Source organism: Pelodiscus sinensis, chromosome 1, assembly GCF_052426305.1.
Source record: "Pelodiscus sinensis isolate ZL-2025 chromosome 1, ASM5242630v1, whole genome shotgun sequence".
NCBI classification, from domain to species: domain Eukaryota; kingdom Metazoa; phylum Chordata; order Testudines; family Trionychidae; genus Pelodiscus; species Pelodiscus sinensis.
In genome coordinates, this window is record NC_143052.1 from 169,604,470 (window position 1) to 169,624,928 (window position 20,459).

A 20,459-nucleotide genomic window follows, 5' to 3' on the forward strand; every position below is an offset into this window, starting at 1 on the left:
TCCTATCTTTTGACAGTGTCCAATGCCAGATGTCCCAGAGGAAGTGAACAGAACAGATAATCATAAAGTGATCCCTCTCCTGTCATCCATTTCCAAAATCTGAAAGAGGCTCGAGACACCATTCCTACCCATCCTGGCTAATAAGTATTGATGGACTTCGAATTTATGAATTTCCATGAATTTATCTAGTATTTTTTTAAACCCTATTAAAGTCCCGGTCTTCACAACATCCTCTGGCAAGATGTTCCAGAGGTTGACTGTGCACCGTGTGAAGAAAAACTTCCTTTTGTTTGTTTTAAACTTGCTAGCTATTAATTTCATTTGGTGACCTGAGTTCATATGTTGTGGGAACAAGTAAATAACTTCTCCTTATTCACTTTTTTCCATACCTGATGTGATTTTATAGACCTCTATTATATCACCCCTTAATCTCCTCTTTTCTAAAATAAAAAGTCCCAGTCTCTTTAATCTCTCTTCATATGGAACCCATTCCAAACCCCTAATAATTTTTGTTGCCCTTTTCTGAACCTTTTCCAATGCCAATGTATATTTTTTGAGTCGAAGTAACCACATCTGTACATAGTATTCAAGATGTCAGCGTACCATGGGTTTGTGCAGAGGCAATAAGATATTCTCTGTCTTATTCTCTTCCCCTTTTTTAATGATTCTGAGCATTCTCTTTGCTTTTGACTGCTGCTGCACATTGAGTGTTTTCACAGGACTTATCCGCTATGACTCTAAGATCTCTCTCTTGAATGGTAATAGCTAAATTAGTCCCCATATTTTGTATGTATAGCTGGGATTATTTTTTCTAATGTGCATTTATTAGCATTAAAATTCATTTGCCATTTTGTTGCCCAATCACCTAGTTTTGTAAAAAAACCCAACTTATTTTCCCTTTGCACTGCTGTCTAAAAAACTTTCATTTCATGTACACCTTCCAGTTGGAATGTTTGCTTGGCATGTGTTATTAATAATAAAAGAAAAATTAAAGTAGCACCTATATGTCTTCTGCAAAACAGCACAGACCCATTTCATAGTTAAATTCATTGACTTTATCTAAAACTAAATTCCTTTATTTCCAGGGGAAAAAAATTAAACAAAGATATTAACTACAGATATTAATTATAACAAACTGCAATTAGTTTCCATATAACTATATTTATTTAAACTACCATCAACCGACACCAGGACACTATTACCTCATCTTCCTCTGCATTGGGAGATGACTCTTCTACACAATTTTAAGTCTAGGTTGTCCCAATTAAAGGCATCACAGTGCCTTGGTTTGTTTGTATAATTAATATGTATAAACACTTTGCTTTACCCTTAATCTCTAATTATGATAAACTACACATTTTCATTTTTAGGCAAGCTTCTGCTCTAAGCTGTCTAAATCTCTTCTGAGTTATGAAGATAACTTTGGAAAATTGAGGGAATTAGTGGATAGGGTCCCACTGAGAGACATGTTAACAGTAAAATATAGAATAGGGAGGGTAGGCAAGTCTGAGAAACTTGAAAAAAAACCAGAAAGATAAATTTAGTAGAGAGAGAGAAAAAAATAAGACAAACAGGGCAAAAATCATATATGGGTAAAAATTAAATACCGAGACTGCTGTGAGTGAGATCACGCTTCCCTTTCCACGGCTCCGTGCATGGAGACAACCTTCCACATATAGTAGGGGGCCTCAGTGGCCTCATTTCTCCATTTTGATCTGGTGGCATCATTTTCCCATAATCCAGGAACGGTGCATAGACTGGGAGCAGAGCCATCCCATCCATAGGATGGTTCAGGGTGGTTGCCCCAGGCCCACAGCACCTGCCTCAACTGTCCTATGGATGGGAGGTACCTGTGGCAGCAGCAGGGATTTTCCCCTTCCCCACACTCACCATGGTGGCAGCGGGATCTGGAGCGGTCTTGCTGCCTGCTCCACTACGACGCACAACCTCTCCCAGTTGGCTGAGCCCTGCTTCTCCACAGCAGCAGGAAGCAAAATGCCCCAGACCTAAAGTGCCCCAAGCTCCATGAGCCCCTGGGACAGTCAGGAAAGTGGAAAGGTTGGGGGTTGCCTACTGGTCTCTCTCCAGCTCCAATGAGCTTACCTAGAAATATTAACACAGCCCTAGTAGTTGTATTGTCTTGTACACGTAACCATCAATCTCACCCTGCAGTCCTAGAGGCTGCTGTGACAAACTCATGGGTAGCTTGGCTTCAGTGAAATCGCACTGCTAATGGGGTGCTGCTGGTGTTCAGAGCAGAGTGGAAGCAACGTAGGGTATTTGCATGTTTTCTTGTGAGCTTGATGGATTCCGATTGTCTCAGCTATTGCTGCTCTGACTAGACAGTACAGGGGAAATCTGTGAGGGCTTCCTTGTGGAAACTCCCTTCTCATGTGGCTTTGGTCCATCCCTATAAATTTGGCATTGTATGTATAAGAAATGAAAGATGGGCAAGACAGAATGCATGACTCCCTGATGGTTTGTAAGCCACAATAAAGGTGTGACAGAGTGCTAGGTAAAAAAGCCAGAATCAACACTTATCATAGCAGTTCCAGTAAAGCAAAATAGACTGGAGCTGACAATGCAAGGCTGTGCCTAATTTGTAGATGGGGCAAGGCAGAAAGGCTATATAAGCCATTAGCCAGAGCCTGCCAAGAAGCCCATGAAGGCAATGAGAAGGAGAGAAAGATATACTGTCCCTTGCTTGGGAAAGGACAACTATCTTCATGTTGCTATCTTTGCTACAAGAGAAGATGTGAAGAGAAAAAAAAGGTTATTTATCTTCTGTAACTGTTGTTCTTCAAGATGTGCTGCTCATGTCTATTCCAATAGGTGGGTGCTCTCCATAGGCACGATCATTGGAAGACATCTTTTCCTCTTGCGGTACCTGTTGAGGTGGCTGTGGAGCCCTGTATATAGGGCTCAGCCAGCCCTTCACACTCTCAGGGTATGTCTACACTACCCTCCTAGTTCGAACTAGGAGGGTAATGTAGGCATACCGCACTTGCAAATGAAGCCCGGGATTTGAATTTCCCGGGCTTCATTTGCATAAGCGGGGAGCCGCCATTTTTAAAACCCCGCTGGTTCGAACCCCGTGCAGCGCGGCTACACGGGGCTCGAACTAGGTAGTTCGGACTAGGGTGCCTATTCCGAACTACCGGTACACCTCGTTCCACGTGGATCCTATGGAGGTAAAGAGTAGAGGGCCGGGTAAGCCCTATATTCTGCATGATGCAAGCACCACTTTGGGAAGCTCCATAGTTGTCCCTACCAGTACCGCAAAGGGGGGGAAATGTCTTCTGATGATTGTGCATGCAGTGCGTGCACACCTTTTGGAACGGACATGAAGAACCAAAGAGTACTATGAATCTATTTAGGAATACACAAAGAGAAAATAAGTCCTCTAGTCAATAAGACAATCTGACTGCAAGATACCAAAACTCCTTGTCATCAGTTTTCAAACAGCAAGGAAGACTGGTAAAAATGCCTGATTTGGGGAAGTTCCTGTTTCATTAGATCCAGAAGAGTTGATCAGCAAGAAGCAATGATCAAAAGAGGAGACAAGTGCTGCCCAAATTGATCTGCGTAAACTAATTATTCTATACCTGATAAAATAATTAATCCCAACCTCTCATTTACAGCTGCAGCTTTATAACTCTGGTATGTTACAGGTTATTAATAGCAAGCATCATTGCATCCTCTGTCATACAACTTTCAATGTTACTGAGTTGTAGGAAGCCAAATTACTGTCTCTAGTTCTAATGCTAGATTTGCATGAATGCAATTAGGGAAGCTCCAGTATTCATAACAGACATTGTCAGCAATGTTAAATGAGATAAGATTCATAATGTGCTGTCACACACAGCAGAATGGCATCTTGATAATGATGATTTTAAAGACTGCCATCAAGCGTAGCATGGTAATCAGGTTAACAGGTGCATGCTACTGAAAGTGAAAGTCACGAGGCAGCTGATCATGAAACATTCGTACTTAGAGACATATTAAATTGTCACAGCTAATGTTAAAATAACCATGATGTAAGAGACAAAAAGGGTCAAATTCTCCCAAATTATCACTTCAATACTTCTGGCAAAATAAAGAGACCGCTCAGATTTCAATAGTTGCTAGGTTTTGGAAAACTGTCACTCCATCAAAGAGAGACATTAGCATTTTGTGTATCCAGCCAACAACTAATAAACCATTACTTACAGGATTTAAATGGGAAATATTTTTTGGAATCAGCATAAGTAGAGTTTTGGGTGAGTTGTTTTTTTTGTTTTCTTAAACATAATAATACTCCTCAGTGGAGCCTCAGAGGTCCAAAGAGCCTGTCATTACTGGTTTCACTAATCTTAGGTAAACAAACGATGAACTTCAGCAGCATGAACAGTATTAATCCATTGGGTGTTTTGATCAATTATAGTTTAACAATGGAGCCAGAAAATAACTAATTACAAAATGTTTAGAGAAGTATTCATTATAAATGTGTTAACTGCCAAACTACCTTAAGGTAATTTGGCACTTGAAGTGAATCATGCTGTTGGCTAGCTTGCAAACACCAGAGTAACAATATATTTGTTCCACTTAAATTGCTCATAAGGAGGAGATGGACTTCATATTTCTCATTTCAATGACTCTTTTACAGTCTGAGACTCACAAAGTGCTTCCTTATTTTGCAGTGGTGCTGAAAAAAGTTGCTCATGTATAAAAGCGAGGGAAAAAAGGGATTGCCACAGGTGTTGCAATGGAGTTAATAAACTCATCTGACCTTTGAGACGTGGGTTCACATACAGACTGTAGGAGTCATTTTCCAGCAGTTACCTCACACAGTGGTGTCTGAAGTAACAGATTTTAATAGTAGGTATCTGTGGTTATGGTGTGATGATAGATGCCAAATGCTGATTCTTGTAATAGACTCTGCTGTATTTTTGTTGAATCAGTATTTCACACTTAATATTAAGGCTTTTATTCTTTTGACATGAAGCATCAAGACAAATCGGGCAAAACAAAACAATCATAATTATGTGAGAACCACACTACCAATTATTACAATAATTATTATGAACTTATGCTACTAGACAATTTTAGGGCTGATTTTAAAACAGGCCTCATTCTCTGGAGCAGTTCTCTAGGACCTTCAGATTACATTGGGAGTTGAGAATGCTCAGCATCAGATTGTAATTTTTAAGAGAAATCTTTAGTATTCAGTCTTGAATGGTTTACAAAATAAATAGCAATTGACTTGTACTTCTTGGCTATGTTTACACATAACCTAGACACTTAGCCTATGTCTACACAGCAGTGTTATTTCAGAATAACTAGTGTTATTCTGAAAAAACATAGTCCACATCTACACAGCAAGCATTTATTTTGACATAATGTCAAAATAATGGTGACCTGGAGGATTTCTTACTCTGACTCCTGTAACCCTTACTTTATGAGGAGTAAGGGAAGTCAGGGGAAGAGTGTTCTAACAGATTTCCTGCCGTGGAGACAGTACCAAAAGCCGAAATAAGCTGTTTCAACTTAAGCTATGCAATTGATCTCGGCTTTAGCTCTGCTGCGTAGACATGCCCTTACAGACAGTTCTATCTAAATACCATGTTTTAGGAATACAATTATGCGTAAAACAGTTCCCTGTATTCTCTCAAATACATTTTTGCCTGTTGCTTAATTAGCAAAAAGTTCCCCACACTTTGGAAAGATATATGTTGTACAAAATTTATTAAACACATACTAATAAAAGGCAGTCAGACTGTTTACTACTAGATGACGCTCTAAAAATTACACTTCTAGTTTTTTTCTTGTCATTCTTTTGTGTTGTCTTAAACATTTGTTTATAGTTGATTGAAACAATAACAAAATTCGAATATTAATCAAGGTATTCTTTCTTACAATATTTAAAGACATGTACTCACCATGTACAATCAAGACATACTCTGTGCTGTTTTGGCCAATAGGATTTGTTGCTTCACATCGATATGTACCATTGTCCGTTTTGTTTAAGAAACTAATTCTTAGGTCCCTACCATTGACAACCATTCTCTCTGGATCTGGTAGTTCTCCGCCATCCTTTGTCCACAATACCGGTTCTGGCCTAATGGATCCAAATGAACAAGTTGTGTAAGTTACATGAAACATATACCATAGCACATTAAATACTCAAACAATAACATTAGAGACAGATGAGCAGTGGATGTACCACTTATCAGTACCTATGAATAATCATCAGTTACATGAATTATTGGTACTGCAGGTATATTGGGCCTTCTATATATTACTTAGGAATCACACCATTAGTCAGTTAATTCATGTGTTCTAATGAGATACCACTCCAGAATGGGAGATACTTATGTAATACACCTATGTTACTATGCAAAGAGTAGTCTGAGTAGTTAAGTGTTCCCCTAGCAAACTGATACAACACCCACATATTCAAGAGTATAACCGTGGGTGGTTATGGTATACTAATAAAAAAAGCCTAATATAGTTTTCTTTCCCAGTGGCTAAATGGCCCAATAGATCTTCCTAAAGGGTACTCTTGGAATATGAAGGTCATTCCGGGGAGTTATCAAGTGAAAGAATGAACATGAGGCATTTGGACATTCAGATGAGTTATAACAAAATGATTCTGCAAGAAAATCTTCACTTTGGGAAGTGGCTAGATGTTCAAACTGCTTGGACAACACACACTGATCCCAACTGGATTTTACTGTGGTAGAGAGTTTCCTGAAGCAAGAATAACCAACCATCTCTAACTGGCATCTTTTAATCTCAGTTTGGTTTTGTAGATAAGTTTTTCCAGAGAGGCCAAAGTAAACAAACAGCAGCAAAAATGCATGTTAAAAGCCCAATACCACAAGAAATAGTAGCATAAGAACAATTGTCCTGATTCTTGGAAGTAAGGATGTCATCATTAGAAAAATTAGCAGAAAGAAATATTTTTTCATGTTTTAACAGACAAATGTAGCAAGAGAAAATTATCTTCACAAAGAGGCTGAGAAATCTAGATAGAGAAAAGAGATTAAGGTAATGTGGCACTGTTAATGTTTTACTTTAATTGTTACTATATTACATCATGAGGGGTGTAGTCCAGAGAGGGATCCCAGTACAAAGAGGAGAAAGGGGACTCGAGTGCCTGAATTACAGCTGACATAAGCCACTGGAAGCATTTCCTAATTGAAAATTTTAGTTTTCAGCTGAAAAAAAATTCAGTTGTTGATTCCATCCTAAGAAATTGAAATTTCCCACAGGGGAAAAGAAAAATCCAACCAATTTGCAGCCTAAATTCACTTGTATGGAATTACAAAAAAGGAGTTACAAAAATCTCTGATGGGTAAGTGTGGGCAATGAGGGGCTTGCTTGAATACTGAATAGCTAGAGACCAGATTTACCGGAGGATCTGAGATACCAATAAAGCAAGATTTACCACAGAAAGCATGCAGATCTATTGAACACACATACATCTGATGATATGAAACAAGTCTAATAAAAGACAAGCCTGAGCAATAGCTGTCATCCCAGCCAAAACGAGAACAAAATGGAAAGGGAAACTGCAGCCCTCCAAACATTCCTAGTGATTTTCATGTTACCATATTATACCTGTCCTTCCACTAGAGAGCGGCTAGGCTGGCTATATTCAGTGACATTGTAGAAGATGTTTACATATCCTGAATCAGTTTCCATTTCTTCATAATTACCTGTCTGTGCAACATCATAGCTGTTTCCAAAACAATTAATTACAGTTGTGCTGATAACCACGGGCAATAAGCAGACCGTGGGCTTGATGTGGTTTTCTACGGTTAGCCCCTGGCAGGCTTCCAGTGCTTTATTTACCTGTTCATTTGCAGGTACACCTGTTTGCAGCTCCCATTGGCCACGGACCAATGGTAGCTGTGGAAAGTGGCATGGACCAGAATACCACTTCCCATAGCTCCCATTGCCTGAGAAGGTGATCCGCAGCCAATGGGAGCTGCAAGCCACTGTATCTGCAGATGCATAGGAAATAAAGCACTGGCGGCCAATTGGGTTAACCATGGTAAACCTCCTCCAGATCATTGCCTACCCCAGTTACAGGTCAAAGATAACATTCATTCATTCTGGTAAATATCTAGAGTGAGCCTAATTAATCATAAATTATTCCAAACTTGCACCTATTTTCCTGAAAGCAAAATTTGGCCTTTTAAGTTTTTATTTTTGTAACAAAGCATTTAGTTATATAACCAAATAATTAAACAGAATAAAACAACTGTTAGGAATTCAGCATTTAGGAATTCAACCATCTTTTAGAAAAACTACTTAGATTTACAAAGCCTATGTTAGACACCTAGACTCATAACATTTAGCTTAGTGGTAAGGATATGGGAGACCCTCTGTGTGAAGAAAATGGATTTGAACAGGGATCTGCCACCTCCAGATGAGTGCCCTGCTCTCTGGACTATGGGACAGTCTTACATGGATCTCTCTCAATCATTCCCATTGAAGTTGTTCCACTTTGGATAACAACTGAACAGTCATTGGTACAGAGAGTGAGTGTGAGATTATTCTCCACCTTGGAGGTAAGAGAAAAGGATCCAGTACCCCTCCTCCAATAACTCTTTGACTATTTACCGAAAGCTCCACTCCCTTGCCCTCCTGTTGTCAAGTAAGGTGGTCCCTGAGCATGCTTACTGCATTGAGCCCACAGGTGAGTTAGTTGGAAGAGCAGAAACACAGGCACTTAAGGAAATTTTACTGCAAAAACGTAAGTACCAAAACGGAGTTTAGGTGACTACAGTGTTAGGTAGCAGAAGAACGGTGGGTTTGTGAAAAGCAGTGCCATATACGTCGAGCATTTAGGTGTGTAAAGTACCAGTAAGGTGCTTAAGTCCCATTGTGAACAGATCAGCAGACCCTCAGTTCAGCAAGCCACTTTTCAAGAAATCATTGAAATTCTTAACTATGTATTGCACTGCCTTTACTGAGGTTTGGACTATATTGCTTACCTGAGAAGTGATGGATTTAAGCTTATGCTTAAGTATTTTGCGGAAGGCTTCAGACCATGCATATAAGAATACAATCCATGAAGGGCAATGACATGATTTTCTTTAAAAGTGCACTACAAATGTAAGTGAACTGGTTTTTGTTGTTGTATATCATCAATTACTGGAGTTGATTTTTGTTTTAAATGACTTAAGTCAAATCTCCATCTAATTTAATGGCAGGGGCATCATTTCAGAAATATTTTTGGGGCTTGGGCAATGTGACAGCATTCCAGTTTCTGCCCCCCAATTGAGACTGCAGCTATTTGTTGGACAGAAAGAGTTAACAAGCTGATCCTATCCTGGAGAAATGGGGAGAGGTTGAGTGCTGATCTTATCTCAGGGAGTGAGAGATGGGCTCTGGGCAGGGACTGGAGCCTGGCTCACTCCACACTCATGTTGAACCAAGGGTGCTGCTGCTCCTGGCTGTTTGGCTGATGGTGAGAGCAGTGTTGATACCCTGGCAATTGCAAGCACTGACCCATGCTTCCCCACTCAGGCAACTGCCCCTTAGCACAAAGCAAATAGCATTCTTGTTTACTAGAACTTAAATTATTTGTGCTCTTATGAGAAAATAAAGTGGGTTTTTTTATTATTATCTGTAGCAATTACCCTTATGATAGTTTGCTGAAACCTTGTTTAATCTAACTTGGATTTACTGTCCAAATCAACTGCTCATTAGGACCCTGGTTCAAGAAAGCACTGGAATATGTGCTTAAATTAATCTTTATTCAGCAACCCACACAAGCATCTGATGAAGTGGGTCTTTGCCCACAAAAGCTTATGCTCCAACACTTCGGTTAATCTATAAGGTGCCACAGGACTCCTCACTGCTTTTTCAGATTTAGACTAACACGGCTACCCCTCTGATACTTCACACGAGCATGTGCTTAATTTAAGCACAAACACTTAAATACTGTACTATTGACTTTATCAGTATTAAATATGTGCTCTAATTTTGTGTGTGCTTCAGTGCCCTTGCTAAATGAGGATACTTAAATATACGGGGCCTAAATATACAACATTTTTTTTCTATTCCTCATGTTAACACACACACAATTATATAATGGCCTTCATATGTAAGCGACTAGCCTCACCCAATATGTAATGGGAAAGCGTGGAAATCTGATTTGTTAAGGTTTGCTGACAAAGGATGATCAGAACATTTTTTTAATCACACTCTTCATTGCTTCTCATTTACTAATTTACGGAAAGGTTACATTCCCAGGAGCAGGAACTCTGAAGTGTTTCTGCCAGAATGTACATCACTGCTTTCATAAAATGCATGTTTAAGCAGCTTCTTTGCAAAGATAATTTACAGAAGTAGAAATCTTCATTTAAATTAGATGGAAAACCCAAAGGGCCACAAATAGCCAACAAGTGAATGCTTGGCTATATTTTTCTCAAGGGGTCTTGTTATGTCTTAATAAATAGTGTTTATACAAATCATTAGAGAGCCAAGAGTGAATTATTATAATTTTGTATTGAGAAGGTGGCTATATTTTTAAATGTTGGATGATTTTCCAAGCAGACAGACTCTGACTACACATTTTCTGAGAGAAAATATGCCCAATTTGAGGACACATCTTCAATATTCCATACTAGAAGAGCTAGCCAGTGTTGCCTGGGTCCTTCAGAGCAGGTGGCTGATGGTGTGCGGGGTGCAGGAGTCAGGGCAGGAGACTGGGGGCATGGTAGGGCGAGAGAGTGAGGCTCAGGGAATGAGGAAAACCTCAGGGCAGGGGGTCCCATCCAGTAGGATTTTCTTCCCCACCCACCAGCTGGAAGGGCTGTTTCTCCCCACCTTCGTGCACTCTCCGGCCTCCAAGGGCCGTCTGCCTCCGCCTGGCCACCACGAGCCCTCTGTCACCCCTCAGTTTTCTGTCTCTCTCCTGGCCCTTAGCTGCAGCACTGCTGTTGGGGCGAGGGGAAAGGCTTTGGGGTAGGAGGGCTACTTACCCACTCTTATGGATGCAAGATGCGGAGCCCACCTCTCCGCATCTCATGGTGGTGTGGCTGTCCCCAGTGTCCCTCCTCTCTGTATTCTTCCCTCTCCATGATATGGAAAACAGTTCCATTCCTGGCACTTCCCATTTACTTGGCACAACCTCCTTGCTTTAAGTTAAGGTAAGAGGAACTTGCATACCAAATTCAGTGGTCCTAGCTCTTACCATTTAGGAAGAGTTCCTGAACACACAGACCGGCAGATAAACATGCAAACAGACATTTAGGAGACAGGTGCAGACAGACAGGAGAACAAATCTTTATATATATATACACACATACAGACACACACACACACAAAAACAGATAAACATATACTTCAAGTACTGTGCATATTCAGAAAACACAGAGTATACTAATCTTGACATGTTTGAACATGTTTGGGAATATTTGGATTAGCTGATGCAATGCTGATCATGGCAATGTGATTATTGTAGAATAGGACAAATGGGCTACATCTAGACTGGCATGATTTTCCGGAAATGCTTTTAACAGAAAAGTTTTCCGTTAAAAGCATTTTCAGAAGAGCGTCTAGATTGGCACGGACGCTTTTCCGCAAAAGCACTTTTCGCAATCGGGGCCATTTTCGCAATCGGGGCTTTTTTGCAGAAAACAAATCCAAGCTGTCTACACTGGCCCTTTTGCTCAAGACTTTTGCCTGAACGAGAGCAGCATAGTATTTCCGCAAGAAGCACTGATTTCTTACAGTAGGAAGTCAGTGCTTTTGCGGAAATTCAAGCGGCCAGTGTAGACAGCTGGCAAGTTTTTCCAGAAAAGCGGCTGATTTTCCGGAAAAACTGGCCAGTCTAGACACAGCCATAGTATTTATCATTGTGCCACCTACTTGCACTACATGAATGTAAATCACAATTAACTCCTATGATGCTGATAACAATTTGTCTAAGTGAACAATACTTGGGGGTATACATTATGTCAGGTTACACAGTTTTTCATGGCTACAGTCTAACATCATGGTCCCCAAACTTTTCAGGGTCATACTCCCTCTTACCGTCCCTGGGTCTAGGAGAGAAGCTGCAGTTCCGGTAGTGAGGGATGTGTACTGAGATAAGGGGGCTGTGGCTGAAACTGAGGGCTGGTCTAGAGCCAGGAACGGAGTCAGGGACTGGGGCTTGGGCCGGGGCCAAGTGCAGAGCTGCAGCTGAGCTGTATTTGGGGGCCTAAGTGAGTTGAGGGGGGGGTGTAGGGAGCCATGTCCCCAGGTGGGGTTGTGGCTGGAGCAGAGCTGCGAACAGAGCGGAGCTAGGTGGTACTTCCTCCCCACCCTCTCCTAAATGTTGTTCCATTCTCCCTAAGGGGGAATGCCCCACATTTTGGGAACTCTGCTCTAACATTTTGTCATGTAGATAAACCCATAGATGGTGCAAGGAGTACTACCCCCGATATCATTCAGTCACAGCTCAAGTGGCTCTTTCAACTATTACTACATCCATGGAGACAAAATTTTACACATAATAGTTCCCTCATAAATGAATTCAACAGAAGACACCTGGTTTGTTTTACGCAGAGTACATTCCATTAATATGAATAAAAATATTTTTTTTAAAGCAAAGCCAGGAGTATTTGCAACAAAATACCTAAGGGTATGTCTACACTGTACCCTAGTTCGAACTAGAGTGGCTAATGTAGGCATTCGAACTTGCAAATGAAGCCCGGGATTTAAATATCCCAGGCTTCATTTGCATATTCCCGGGAGCCGCCATTTTTAAATGCCCCGTAGTTCGAACTACCTGCCCGCGGCTAGACGCGGCACAGACTAAGTAGTTCGAATTAAAGCTCCTAATTCGAACTACCATTATTCCTCCTGAGTTGTGCCCTTTTCAAATCCTATATTCCCAGATGACGAGTTAGTGACTCACTGTCCATATCTGCAGCAGTTTTCATCTTTTTCAACCCCTGTCCCCAACCATAAAGCACTGTTACCTTTATTTGGCCAGGTGATATGACACAGCAGGTTTTTCAGTGAGTAACTTAACACAGAATTGTTTAAGAAGGGAAAAGTCTTTTCTGACTATGATTCTAACAAGCAAAAAAGGAGAGAAAATGTTAAGGATGGACTGAAATACTTTCAAAATAATATTTTTTTTAAAATGTATGACTGCACTGGTAATGCGTGGCAGATTAAGGCTTTGATTCAGAAAAAAATGTAAGCAAGTATAAATTCCATTGAAATCAATGGGTTGTAAGCAATTTTATTCCTCTCTCATTTGGAAGACTTCTTTGCTTTTAATCATTTTGGTTGTATTTTTCTTGTTTTCTGCAGAAAAGGAGGTCATATATGAAATGCATTTCTGTTATTAGTCCTTTGCTGAACTGGGGCCTTACAGTTTATAAAATATTTTAAAATCACAACAGTCGATTTCCTGGTTCCTTATCCACTTGAACATGATGTCAGATTACAGTTTTTAATACTTGGTTTGGGGATAATTACATTTCTAATTTGTCTTACACCATACGTACTAATAGAGATACCCTCAAACTTACCTTTACCCAAACATAGTCTTTGGGTGTGTTTATGAAGCAAAACACACAAACAAAAAACCCCCAAGAACAGCAAGTCTCAGAGCCTGGATTAACAGATATGTGCTTACACGGTGGTGCTAAACATAGTAGTGTAGAGCCCAGGCTCCAAGATTTTCCCCCTTGACCGGTATCAGAGCCCAAGCCCAAACCCCTCCATTTAAACTGCTATTTTTGGCACTGCAGTGTGGGCTTCACTAGCTTGAGTCAGTTGGACTAGGACTGAATCTTGCTGCCTCAGTGGGTTTGGGGGGGGAGGCAAGAAGGGAGGAGGAGGGAAGAGAGAAGGGCAGGTTGCAGTGTGTAAATGTGCCCAGTACTTAGGAAAAGTATATAGGTTTGTCCTGTCGCTTTTAATTCATCTTCCCACTAAACTAAGTCGACATAATCACTTTAATCCTCTGTCACACACAATGCCTTCTTTGCTTTTCATCACTTTCGCTACTTTTTTTCCTGAATAAAGGGAGGTCACCCTGTAACTGTAGTTCTATCATTTCACTGCACAATCCAGCAATCATTGTAATCTTGACTACCCTGAGTAGCGCTTTTCATTTCAATGAGACAGTTTATTGCAGCATATGCATAGTAATAAATGTTTGCTGGATCAGTCCCCAAGGATGTTAACACTCACCCCCATCTGGATAACTAAAAATCCTGTCAAGATTGCTTAGTCAGTGTGGATAAGAATAAGGAGGATATAAGAAGGATTTGCACAATGTTAACAAGACAAGTAAATTAGTTCCCAAATATTTTGTCTATTCTTCCCTGGGATTATAACTAAATCCTTCAAATAGCGGTGTACTTGCATTCTACGCAGTCCTTAATATATATATCAAGAGTCAGAATTATTCGGTGAATAAGGGAAAGAGTTCTGCTATGTTTACCATATCACTTTTGGCTTAAATTCTACCCTAACATTTGCAATCATTTTAGCTGAGTGATTGCTTTCATTCTTCGGAAATTTACTTCTATGACCCAGATCTTAAGTCTGGATTTTCTGGTTCTTTAATTCACCACCAACAAAGCTTAAATCATGAGGGAATTTCCCATGTTGTTGATATTCTGACTAGTCTAGTGAGCTGTGTTGCCAGTTTTGGAGCATTTAACCTGGTGAAAACATCAACCATTACATGTGCCATACCTTTATGAAAAAGTTGAGGAAAACATGTATGAGGGGAATATTGTGCATTTTGGAAATAGATGTATAATATTTCAGACCTGTAGAGACCTTTGTAGGATTTATAGCCCCACCAGTCAAAAAATACAAATTCTCTGCTTTTCCCATGTTCTCTGCAAATTACCACTGTGGGGTTGGACTGGCTGGTCGCAGACCTTGAAATCTTCTTCCAAGGATGCCTATTAACATGCCTTCTTCTCCCCTCAGTGTTGATGAGTACAAAATGGGACTTCTCACCTCCGTCCCTGCCAACTGCAGTATCCCCCCTGGAACTGCATTTGTCTTGTATCCAGAGCCTTATTACTTTTAAGTGCCAATAGATAATTATTAGGTATTAAAGTTGGTGCTTGTTACTTAGTGACAGTTAATTCCTCAGAGTTAGGATTATAATTGCTGTGCTATCAAAATTCTCATGGTGATTTTTTCTGGATGCTCTTTTTGTTGTATGCTCACTTCAAGCACACAGAGCTAGCTTTTGCATTTTATTTTACTCAGCAAAAATACAAAGAAACCTACAGACCTGTATCGTGTAAGACATTAGATAAGCAAGGTCAGTGAATTTTGGCACACAAAAATGGCCCAACAGGAACCCAGAGTTTTGGGGAAATAGGCAAGAGAACAACAGAGATCTAGCAGGAAGGTTGCAACTATTTGTACAGAATGGCTATGTCGAACAATACAAACTTTTTGCAGAAGAGGCAATGCAAATGAAGCACTCATTTGCAATTTCTCATGTTTATTTGCATACTCTCTTCCAATCTGTTTTACACAGGAGGTTTTTGTGGATGTGGACTTTTTCACAAAAACCCCTTTTTGCAGAAGATCCTTATGCGTCTATTTTACAGGCATATAATTATAATAATTAGCCCCAATGATGGGTTACCAGTGACCAGAGACAGACTCATCTCAGTAATATGCTCTGCAATTTCATGAAGAGGTGGATGGCACTGACTTCTGTGGCAATGAGAGGATCTACTTATCTTGGGGTTTTTTGGCATTTTGGGGGCTCCTTAATGGAATAAATTTTCCTTGCCCATATAGGATAGATTGTTGCAGCCTGCCAAATCTCTTTACTATTTCCCAGCTTCTTATTAGTCCATTTCCCAAATGGCTGATATATGCCTCTTAACTTATGCAGGTATTTTTGTTTGTTTTTATTGGTATCTTAGCCCTAATTTTTTAATTATCGAAACTACTATCAAAATGACATAGATATAAACAGGCATAATTCACCCCACATGACGAGGGTAAAAAAGCAGATGCAGTAGGAAGAAAAGTATTTTCTCTGTCCCCCTCTTGGCATTCAGGTAGCTATCTAACACATGATAATGCCTCATTCTCTATTTCATCTATAGGAACAGATTGCCAAGTACTGTACTAGCTGAATAGAAAGGCTAACATCATTTTAAATGACTGCAGAAAAGCTCTTAGAGCTTCTTTTGAAGCTTCATATTTTTTGGGCCATATGCTAATAATTTAAGAAGACATGCCTGAGACTGAGGTTATCCACCTTCCTAAAAAAAATTTAAAGTAGAGAACCTTTCCTTTGAAAAAAAATGATGTTTATCTGTAAAACAGACAAGCTATAGAAAAGCTCAAGGCTTGCTGTCTAATGCAAAATCTCTTGCTTAATTCCATTTGGTTGGAGAAGAAATTCAACTACCATAAGTAATTTTACCCTCTATTGTTTTCCTCACAGTATTTTTTCTCAGAAGCATCAGTCAGATCTGCAGCTGCCTATGCCCTCCCTGAGTCAGGAGACATGGAAGCCTTTTTTGGCCATACACAAAAGGCAACTTGTATTTTCCAGCAAAGCTCTGCCCTGCAGAAAAATTTCCTAGACCTCAGACACCTACTGGGATAGGGCTTCAGCAGTATACAGAGTAGGAAGCGATTTTTTTCTAGAGGTTATGGACCGAATAGCATCAGCAGCGTTTATAATACTATACAATTACTTCAGAATGAAGATTCTATAGCACTAGTTGCTTTACAGACCCAGTATAGTGACAAAGAAAACTATACTGGAGAATGTACTGAAATCCTTGTCATGGACAACTCAGAGAGCTAATATTCTAAAAAGGAAATTATGTAATTCTCCAGCTCTCTCAATGAGGTCATTTAAACTCTCTGAAAGTCTGAAGACATTCAACTCTCAGAAAAGAGTATTTCCTATAAAGTTTTGAAAGCTGAGGGAGGTTTATAATGGCTTTCAGATCTTTTCTCCTTCATATCAAAAGAAAGGCAGTCCAGGTGGCAAGGGACAATGCAACTGACATGTCAACAGGTCAGGAGGGGCTTGCTTGTCCCATTTATATAGTGAAGCATTCACCTTATGGAATTGGTGCATCATGCACAACATTTAGCCCATCCTTTCTAGACAGGTGCAGGGCCACAATGACTTTGTGGATCAAATGAGCAGAGATATGACAATTGCACAAGTGGTCAATAGAGAAGTGATACTTAAGATCTTCAACATCTGGCATCTTGCAGAGATAGATTTACTATGTGTTGTGACTGCTTGCAAAAAGTGTTGCCTATCATGTTCAAGGGCAGGAAAAGAAATGAATTCCATATTGCCTGTGTTTCTGCTGCACAACAGTCTCAGAGGGGTAGCCATGTTAATCTGTAACTGAATCAACTTAGAAAACAAGGAATAGTCCTGAAGCACCTTAGAGACAAATGTAGGTGGTATCACCCATGAAAGCTCATGATACCATCTATATTTTTTGTTAGTTTCTGATGCACAGGTATGCACTTTTCTTAGTTCCCACTGATACACAAAATAGAAAGGAAAATAAGACAGCACAGATCAAGAATTATTATAATAGCTTCACCTTGGCTGAGGGAACATGGATCTACTTCAATTGATGAAAAAATTAGCAGGGCGTTCCCAATATTACTGGACCTATTGTTGTAGTAGTATAGCAAGATGTTTCATCCAGATTGTGTGTCTCTGTAGTTAGTGGAGTGCCCAACAGAATATTAGTGAACCATGAAAAAACGTATTCTTTGGATGTTCAGCAAGTGCAGTCTAACACTAGAAAACATTACCTTTCTAAGTGGCCAAGGTTTGTGAACTGAATTGCACAAGAAAACAGATCAGCTAGAACAGACTTCCAATAAATGTATTCTGTAACACTCTACCTTAAAGACTGAGGATCATATTCTTTGCTCAAGGTTCACTTAGCATCTATATTAGCTTATCATGGTCTGATAGATAATGTATCAGTTTTTACACATTATGCAGTTAAAAACATCATGAAGGGGCTTTCAAATCTGTACTCATCGGAATAAGGCCTTGAATAAAGCATGGGATCTCAGTTTAGTTTTAGCACAATTCTAAGCTGCCATTAAGCCTTTAGTAGAGAGCTAGTTGCCTTTCTAACTGTTATAATGTCAGACAGGAGAGTTAGTGAATTATATTCCCTCTTAGTGTGCCCACCCTTCACTCCTCTTCATAGAGACCAGATAGATCTGACCTTGGGTTTCTACCTAAAATAGGATCAGAAGTCCATGTGAATCAAGCCATAAATATATCAGTTTTCTACCCTATACCACACATTGACAGGAGAGACTCCACTTTAAATAATGTAGATGTTAAAAGAGTTGTAGTCTATTATCTTAATATATCTAAAGGATTTTGTATAAATCTGCTCTTTTGATTATCTTTTATGCAGAAAATAATAAAGATCACTAGTATGATCTCAAACTATTTCCCAATGTGTTATATAGTGCATTCTAGAAAGTTATAAACCAGCAGCTTTCTCTCGGGGTATTACATCAGATTCTTCTAGGGCAATGACTATGTCCCTAGCTTAATTCAGATATGTTCCAGTTCAGAAAATATGTAGGACTGCCACCTGGAATTCTGTGCATACTTTCAGATCCAGCGGCTAGCACTAATGCTCAATGTGGTAAGGTTGGTTGTAATTCTAGCACTATTTAATTAGGACACTATTTCCTCCAGCATTGGATTACTGATTGACAAACCATCCCCTGCTACATGAAGAAATTGAGGTTACTTACTTGTAACTGAGGTTTTTTTTTAAATTAAGACTCGGACTCCCCACCCAATTTCCTCTCTCCCTCACAGTCCTAATAAGCAAAAATCCTAGAAATCTGTATACCATGGAAAAAGGCATTGTTAAAGAGAATCTTTCATTTTAGTTTAGTTTTGTGAAAGAAGAAAAACATATATCAAATAGATTTTACTGGAAGCGTAAGTGTCACTCAATGCACACAACTTCCCCCTCCTGTGCATTTTTGAATGTGCTTTAAATGTAAATAGCTAAACATACTCCAATAAACTATTTTCAACTAATAGAGTTTGCTCAACAGCATATAAAGATTTATGTTTCAAGGCATCTGAATATTTCACTTCAGCCTCTAGGACTAATTAAAAAAGTGAGTAATATTAATATAAAAGCAACTTTCACTTTTCCTATTGTGTGGAGTTACAACCCCACACAGAAAAATGTTCAGCATATATAAGAATTAAACCGCCTACATATATTAGCGCAGATAGCAACAACTTTTTTTCATATAATAAATACTTGACAGGATCTTACAGCCAAGTAGATGATATGGGCACAAATAAATGCTTCAGGTAAAGTAAGTTGCAATGATGCAGTCTTAAAGAGAGAGAGAGAGAGAGAGAGAGAGAGAGAGAGAGAGAGAGAGAGACTTAAAATAGGAACTCAAAGTCAGTGTGAGAATCATTAGTTTGTTTTTTTAAAACAGAATACTTTGATGAAAGCATTTTTACAGAGACAAAAATGAACATGAAAAAAATATACTCTACAATGAAAAAGGCAGGAAGCAAGACAAATGAACAATTTATTCTTGTCATGGTTACAGGGCAAACTGCACCTGAGACCCCTTTTGTCCCTCGAGTGTGCCCCACAGGAGTCATTCCTGCTTCGCTGCACCTGTCCTTGGTGGCAACTTGTGGTCCAATCTCTGAGACTGGATCTCTGAATTTTAGCTTCCCTTCAACCCCAGTTTGACAGATACAGCTGAGTTCTATTTGCCTATACCTTAATATTTCCTTGCATTTTGTAAATTCTCCTCAATCCAGGTAATCTTTGAGGTCTGACTGGGAGAAGCCGACTGTATTGCTCACAGCATGTTCTCTGTCTCTATGTTTCTTTCCGTCAGCAGGATGACAACCCACTCCCCGCCTTCCTTTTTTGAGGATAGCATCTTAAAGGTCTAGAATCCCCTTTGATTCCAGGTTTTCAGCCTCAGGAACACAACTGCATAATTTGGCTGACTCCAGGTAGGCATCTTCTCCCCAACAGTTGGCCCAGCCATTGTTAACTTTACTCCTTTGAAGCTGTTGACCCTAGGTGTCTATCTTTGACATTGTTTCATTTCATGTAGGTTTCCTCCTAACCATATTCTTTGATTGAGCTCCTTGCAGTCAGGCAGGTCAATATGAAACAGATAACCTAAGGGACATATGATATTTATAAAAAATACTGCTAACGTAGCTGCTACTCATTCTCTGCAGCGCTACACAAAATATATAGAAGCATCAAACAAAAAAGTGCCATAGATAATATTATGCAAGTTAGTTTTCTAATAGTCATGAGATAAGTAGTAGACTAGAAGTCACATGATATTGAAGATAGGAATTCCAAAGAAAAACATAGAATGCAATAAGGTGCATTTAGTGATGACCTAACATTAAACACATTTCTCACTTCCAAAGGTGCCTG

General features: G+C 39.6%; 1 protein-coding gene across 6 annotated transcripts in view; it reads right to left on the bottom strand.

Annotated features, from left to right (window-relative positions):
- Window positions 1-20,459, bottom strand: part of CADM2 (cell adhesion molecule 2) — a 1,018,160-nt gene that overhangs the window by 82,962 nt on the left and 914,739 nt on the right. For all 6 annotated transcript variants that reach the window (XM_075909639.2, XM_075909649.2, XM_075909633.2 and 3 more), the window contains one exon: window positions 5,919-6,097. In XM_075909639.2, coding sequence (XP_075765754.1) covers window positions 5,919-6,097 — 179 coding nt within the window. The remainder of the gene's footprint in view (window positions 1-5,918; window positions 6,098-20,459) is intronic.